Raw genomic sequence first — 7,625 nt, 5'->3', positions numbered from 1 at the left:
AATACAATATTGTGACGCCTGGATATTTTCGGTCTTCGAAGACAAATAGGGTTTAATCTGAGACCGTAACGTATCTTCAATAGTAGACCGTCTTTGTCACATGACATATCACGACGGTCACATGTATCTAATAGCAAACCGTTACAAGATCATCTTTATAATATTTTCGGTCTTCGAAGACAAATAGGGTTTAATCTGAGACCGTAACGTATCTTCAATAGTAGACCGTCTTTGTCACATGACATATCTCGACGGTCACATGTATCTAATAGCAAACCGTTACAAGATCATCTTTATCTTAATATGGGACCTAAGGCATCTTTGCCGTTATTGGTCAGGTTTACGAGTATTAGATATCATATGTACTGACATTATTGCTTACCATTATAGGTTTTTTATACTGTTTGGACGTGAGAGTCAACAATTAAGTATCCTAAAAAACATATAACGGAAGTAATAATTGCACTCTGTGCCATTTAACCCGGATTTAAGATGACTGTAACGGCGTCACACATTCTAGTATCTAGAATGTTTACGAGTATTAGATATCATATGTACTGACATTATTGCTTACCATTATAGGTTTTTTATACTGTTTGGACGTGAGAGTCAACAATTGAGTATCCTAAAAAAACATATAACGGAAGTAATAATGGCAATCTGTGCCATTTAACCCGGATTTAAGATGACTGTAACGGCGTCACACATTCTAGTATCTAGAATTCTAGACGGTCATCTAATATCTTGCCGTCACTTGTCGTATCCAGTCCAGATAGTAGGCGACCTTCACGTAGACGCCGGGGACGCCATATTGACCGCACCCGATGCCCCAGCTCACCAAGCCTACCACTTGGAATGTGCCGCCACGCTCACACACCAGGGGACCGCCGCCGTCACCCTGAAACGAAAAAGAGACGTTAGGTGGAACGAAAAATTGGCGTTAAAGATAACAACGAATTATTGCTGTTAAATATAACGAAGAATCATTGGCGTTAAAGTTAACGAATAATAGGCGTCAAACATAACGAAGAATTGGCGTTAAAGATAACGAATAATAGGCGTTAAACATAACGAAGAATTGGCGGTAAAGATAACGAAAAAGAGACGTCAGATATAACGAAAAATTGGTGTAAAAGAACGAAAAAGAGACTTTAGACATAATGAAAAATAGACGTTTAGATATAACGAAAAAGAAACTAGATATAACGAAAAAGAGACGGTAGATGTAACGAAGAATTGGCCTTAAAGATAACGAAGAATAGACTTTGAAGATCACGAAGAATTGGCGTTAAAGATAACCAAGAGTTGGCTTTAAAGATAATGAAAATTTAGCGTTAAAGATAAAGAGAAAAAATATTGAAGATGTATAGATATCGAAGAGTATGTTAGTATGTTGAAAAAGAAATGATTGGCGCATCTGACTGTTTCTGATTGAAAGATTTGCCTGCGTCATCTCTGAACGCTACGTTTGTGTTTCCTTGGTTGGATTGTTGATCTGCTTTGGTCTGTCCGTCGAAGGACAAGGACTTGGCATTGCGGAAGTAGTCGTCATTGTCATCATAGCCTGAAGGTTCGTAACCCCCTGGGCCCGAGTCAGCATAAGATCCCAATCCTGAGTAACTCCCTGGTCCTGAATCAACATATCCACCTGGTCCAGAGCTAGGCTCATGATCATAAAGTCCGTTATCATATGGAGGCTCGGTGCGGTAGCTTGTAAAACTGGGCGCATAGCTTGGCGAGTAACCTTCATAGAACGGTTTGAATGGAGGTCCATGTCCAAAATAAACACCTAATGAGGCTGAATTCCTCCTATTCTGTGTTCCTTCTATTTTGACTTTTGAGAGAAAAAGTTAAAAAGAAGAACAAATCCATTTAGGGTAAAATCCGGTCTGGGCGGGAATCGAATCCGCGATCTAGCGCTTACAAGACAGACGCGCTGCCCTCCAAGCTAACTAGGCTGGACGAGGAATCGAGAGGTCGAAAGCCCAACCACATGACACTATGCTTACTTTGAGGTCACAAAAGATCTAACCAAGTCGCAGTGACATAGGGCGTTTATTATAGCCGATGGCCCTACTTATACCAATACCAAATGCTTACCTTGGGCATTCCGCCGTCCACAGCTACCATAGGCGCCGGGGCGGTTGTTGTAGATGTTGCTGCCCAGGCCGATATTACGGGGCGGCCTTCTGCAGCATACCTGACGAGGGCCACACTTGCCGCCCCCTAAACCGCCTCCTGGATAGTAGCCGCCGGCCTGTCTCTGTGAAGAGGAAAACATATACTTTATTAGGACTAGTAGTTCAGAGGAACCCTCATTCAAGAAAGGGGCTAGCAGAGAGTTCTCAAAGGCCTAATGCAAACTTTACCGTCTTGAAAACTGTTACCAAATTTGGGCAATCTTTTCGAAAGTTACAGTTACAAACAGACCAAAGGAAATAAAAAAAATTAGGTACCTACTTGAAACTCGTAAAAAAAAGGTTTTTTCTTAGTAGGTAAACAAAAAATAAAAACTCTTTGTCTTTGTTTAGTTTTCTGATGCTTTTTGTCCGTAATACTACGTATGTCCAGTAAAACTTACATCTACGTCCCAAAAGAACGATATAAGAGTATAGAAATAGGTATGCGTGCAAAAAATAGCTATGAACCACATCAAAGAATGAAGACAACTACTTAAAAATGACTTTCATAGAAGTCACTTTTGGGAGTCCATAGAAAAAAGAGGGTCAGAAAAAAAAGAACAGAAAGTGGACAGAGTGTGGTTTAGGGGTCTTGTGAATCGACCCGTTGAATCAATGGAACGATACAGGATATGTATGTAAATCAACAACAGATGCCGCACCCTAAGAAACGGCAGACCAAAAATCTAAAGCTGTGTCCACAAATAGTCGACGGCCAACGATCGATAATCTGGAGTAATCGCTACACTCTGTATGAATACGTTCAGAAAAATCGGAAGACCAAAATATTTTAGAAGAAATAAGCAAAAGAAGGAAACTACTTGCAAGAGAATATGTAGACATGATAGTGGAAATGATAAAAACTTACAAACATAATCATGCTTTCGAAAAGGGCGTTTAGAACAAAGAAAAAGAAATACCTATATTGAAGACAAGTTTTTGCATGAAGTTCAAGAAGAGATTACTATTATATCTACTACTAACAACCAAAAAGGCAAAATTCTACACATGCTAAACAAACTACTACAAGTCAATAGACAATACTATTTACAATATTGCATGCTTATACCTGAAATATAAACATACAGAAAAGTTGGTAACATAATAATTATTATGAAAATTAATAACAAATCCAAGTTTGTTATTAATTTACTATGGAGAGTGATCAAACATAAAGGTAGCCAGAAATTGAATGACATTATCAAATATTAGATGAAATCATCAGGTGATCCATCATCAAATGTGGAAATATGAACAATATTTAATTTAATGGGTTCTTTGGGAATTACGAATTGTCCAAAAAATATCTAATCATCTTCCAGGTTGAGTTTTATTCTTTTGTCCCTGTAAGTTAAAAGGTAGCCAGAAATTGAATGACATTATCAAATATTAGATGAAATCATCAGGTGATCCATCATCAAATGTGGAAATATGAACAATATGTAATTTAATGGGTTCTTTGGGAATTACGAATTGTCCAAAAAATATCTAATCATCTTCCAGGTTGAGTTTTAATCTTTTGTCCCTGTAAGTTGGAGGTTTTAGTTCGTTATTGTACATAAGTATCATTAAATGCTTTATTATTTGTTATTGTAGATTTTTAAGTATGTGTATTTTTTTGTAGGTAATGTCTGGGTGTTTTACGTAACTTGTTTTGGTTGGTCAGTTTTGTCAGGTTCAGGTCCCGTATTTCTGTTGTCTTCACTTCATTCAGCACTCAGTCCTTCCTTCGTTCTGTAGTTTTCTCATCAGGTTTGGTCAGGTTTGTCAGGTTTAGGTCCCGTATTTCTCTGTCGTCATTACTTCATTCAGGCTCATTTCAGTCTTCATCAACTTCCTTGTTGCCACTTGGACTTACCTTCTGCACATCAACATCTTCTTTGTCATCAGCAGTCTCATCAGCGTTTTGTCCAAAAAATATCTAATCATCTTCCAGGTTGAGTTTTATTCTTTTGTCCCTGTAAGTTAGAGGTTTTAGTTCGTTATTGTACATAAATATCATTAAATGCTTTATTATTTGTTATTGTAGATTTTTAAGTATGTGTATTTTTTGGTAGGTAATGTCTTGGTGTTGGACGTAACTTGTTTTGACGTCATCTTATTGAAATTCCTTCGTTCTGTAGTTTCATCAGGTTGGTCAGTTTTGTCAGGTTCAGGTCCCGTATTTCTGTCGTCTTCACTTCATTCAGCACTCAGTTCTTCCTTCGTTCTGTAGTTTTCTCATCAGGAATGATGGTGCCGTTACCTGGGAACAGGTTAGTATTTGGTTAGGTAAAGGATGTGGTTAAGGCGGTCTCTTCCTGATCCCTTATGTGCCGCGTCCATTTTAGTTTAAGAATGTGGTGGAAGGTCAGTCGAAAAACTGACCATTTACATTTTAACCTTATTAAATCAACAACAGAGAATCGAAGACGAGAAAAAATACCTGGACAGAGTGTGGTTTAGGGGTCTTGTGAATCGACCCGTTGAATCAATGGAACGATACAGGATATGTATGTAAATCAACAACAGATGACGCACCCTAAGAAACGGCAGACCAAAAATCTAAAGCTGTGTCCACAAATAGTCGACGGCCAACGATCGATAATCTGGAGTAATCGCTACACTCTGTATGAATACGTTCATTGATAAAATGAGTCCATTGATAAACGGAATTTTTGCCGAGTGGGGTTTCCCCGCGAATGTCACAATTATTCATTCTCTATCGCTAATTAGCTCACATTCATTAAACCTATTGCAAATTAGCCTTATTAGACCATAGTATGTTGCACCTAATCAACCATGAACTGAATGGAGACAATCGGGTTCAGGTAATATCGAGTAAATCTTTTCCCAATGGATATTTGCCAAGTGACTATAAATCTACTTTCAATGAAAAAGTACTTGTAGATAAAATCTATACTGATTACCGAAAAAATTAGAAAAGATTAACACACCTACTTAATTTTTAAAGTTGTTGAAAAAAGAAAGTTGTTCAACATTCCCGCAACTGTTGCGAAACGTTTCCGGCGTGCTTAAAACTTACATCATTGACCAAAACATCGTCCAATCCAATAACATCAATATTCTTTAAATTTGTTCGAAAAAAGTTGTTCAACAATCAAAGAAAATATTTTGCAACATTGCCGCAACGGTTTACAACTGTTGCGAACCGTTGCGAAACGTACCATCAGTGACCACCACATCGTCCAAGCCAATCGCCTCGATATTCTTGTTATTGCTCCTCGGATCGATCAAGAGGCCGTCCTTCCTTGAGATCTCATGCGGCAGACACTGATCATAAGGGACACAGTAGCAGTTCTCTTCAATCCCGTTGTAGGCTCCGTTAAATCCGCCACTGAATCCACCACCGTTGTCCAGACGAGGAGACTCGTATTGGGGGTATTTGTCGGCGTATCCGCCACTGCCGCTTGGTCCGGCGGAGGAGAGGGAGTTGTAGTCTGAAAAATGAAACAGGGGGGTTAGAGAACTATTGTAGTTAAAACTTTTTAAGAGGTTTGATAGGGGGAACTGTAATTACTCAATCTTGTCTTTGATTTCGGGACGAAAGAGAAGAAGGAAAGGATAAGAGAAAGCCAAGCTTTCCAGGAACGAATCTTATCTGTGTAGGAAAAAGTACGCCCCTGGCGGGAATCGAACCCACGAATCTAGCGCTTATAAGGCAGACGCGCTACCCTCCAAGCGATTTAGGCTGGCAACGGTTAACTTTAAGATTTTTTAGGAGGGAACTGTAACTGCTATAGAAAGCGAAAAGAGAAGGAAGACAGGATAATAGAAAGCCAGCCGTTCCTAGAATAAACCTTCTATTTTAGACCAGCCAGCCAGCCACTCACTATCAGGTATCAGGACCTTTTCAGCTGTACCTATCAGATCTACCTGATAGTGGCTGGCTTTAGGGTTGAGGTTTTTCATTCAGTTGGTAACTTAGTACTCACTGTTGTTGGTGTACGGGCGTTTCACGTTGTACTCCTTCTTGTAGAACGGGCTGGTGGATCCGTACGTGTCCACGCCTCCTCCATACGATGGCGACGTGCCGACAAATCCATTACCGGTGCTGCCGTACAGAGAGCCGCCTCCAGAGCCGCCATACACGGGGCGAGGGGAGAAGGAAGAAGCGGCGGGGAAGTTGTTGCCGGTTTCGAACGTGTTGGGGACGATGCCCGTACCTGGAGGGGAGGAGGAACCAATGAAATCATCAGCACCTTTTTAAATATTATTATTAGTTTTTTTTTTGTTTACTTTATTTGTTTATTTTTCAAGAGATTTGGTAGAGGAGTTACAGTTTCCTTCCCGGTCTTTTGGCTAAGATCAAAGTGTAGTATTTGAAATACCAGCCTGTGTAAATCAAATGGGTGACGTCAAAGAAAACCCTTCACACTGTGTTAACTCTCAGTGTTAAGATCTAAAGGTGTCCACACATAGTCGACCGGCCCTCGATTAACGAGATGAATCGATGTTGTCGAGGCAGTGTGGACGGTTTAGTCGACATCGATAGATGTCGATCTACGGCCGATCGACTATGTGTGGACACACCTTAAGCCTTGAGAAATACTGGCAGGTGTAAATCAAATGGGTGATGTCAAAGAAAACCCTTCACACTGTGTTAACTCTCAGTGTTAAGATCTAAAGGTGTCCACACATAGTCGACCGGCCCTCGATTAACGAGGTGAATCGATGTTGTCGAGGCAGTGTGGACGGTTTAGTCGACATCGATAGATGTCGATCTACGGCCGATCGACTATGTGTGGACACACCTTAAGCCTTGAGAAATACTGGCAGGTGTAAATCAAATGGGTGATGTCAAAGAAAACCCTTCACACTGTGTTAACTCTCAGCGGTAAGATCGGCCATAAAGTTGACAAGAAAGCTGCTATTCTTACCCTTGATATCATTGTCAGCATGATGGTAATGATGGTGAATGTGCTCCTGTACGCCATGGTTAGAGTTGACCACCACCACCGGTTTCTTAATCGACCAGAGAAAGGGACAGGATAGGAGAAAGCCAGTTGTTCCGAGAACGAACCTTATCTATTCAGGTTAAAGTTCGCCCCGGGCGGGCATCAAACCCGCGACCTAGCGCTTACAAGACAGACGTGCTATCCTCCAAGATAACTGGGGTGGCTCGAGGGTTTTTGATATTTACCCATGAGAGCTATCAAATATTCAGAAGTTTAATGATGACTACGAAATCTACGAATCATAACAGTATGTTATTACATAATTATTTGTGCCTATTTAAGAAAAGAAAAACACCAGCAGCTTATAGTCTTCTCAGACAGGCAGACATGTTTCGCCATTGCTGCATCATCAGTGTAAAAATTGCACTTAACAAAGGAAAAGGCTTCAAAAAAGAAAAGAAAATCCAAAAGAAGAACAAATTCAACAATTCCTTTAGACTCTTTAGAGACATCCTGTAAGAAACAAACCAACACCCAACACAAACTG

At 40.1% G+C, this 7,625-nt stretch overlaps 1 protein-coding gene and 1 long non-coding RNA gene across 2 annotated transcripts; both read right to left on the bottom strand.

Moving 5' to 3' along the window:
- Positions 1–736: 736 nt before the first annotated feature.
- Positions 737–1,995, bottom strand: LOC103510859 (kallikrein-15). Its single transcript, XM_008475558.1, has 3 exons — positions 1,991–1,995; positions 1,416–1,731; positions 737–898 (listed from the first exon to the last, which is right to left on the bottom strand). The coding sequence occupies exons 1-3, from the start codon at positions 1,993–1,995 to the stop codon at positions 737–739; spliced, it is 483 nt and encodes a 160-aa protein (XP_008473780.1).
- Positions 1,996–4,408: 2,413 nt separating this feature from the next.
- Positions 4,409–7,148, bottom strand: LOC103510856. Its single transcript, XR_541439.2, has 4 exons — positions 7,061–7,148; positions 6,116–6,346; positions 5,348–5,620; positions 4,409–4,425 (listed from the first exon to the last, which is right to left on the bottom strand). It is a non-coding gene; the product is annotated as an uncharacterized LOC103510856 (long non-coding RNA).
- Positions 7,149–7,625: the final 477 nt, after the last annotated feature.

Source organism: Diaphorina citri, unplaced genomic scaffold (genome assembly GCF_000475195.1).
Source record: "Diaphorina citri unplaced genomic scaffold, Diaci psyllid genome assembly version 1.1 scaffold652, whole genome shotgun sequence".
Lineage (NCBI taxonomy): Eukaryota > Metazoa > Arthropoda > Insecta > Hemiptera > Psyllidae > Diaphorina > Diaphorina citri.
The sequence above is the reverse complement of the archived record's forward strand: the minus strand, read 5'-3'. Positions and strand labels throughout refer to the sequence as shown.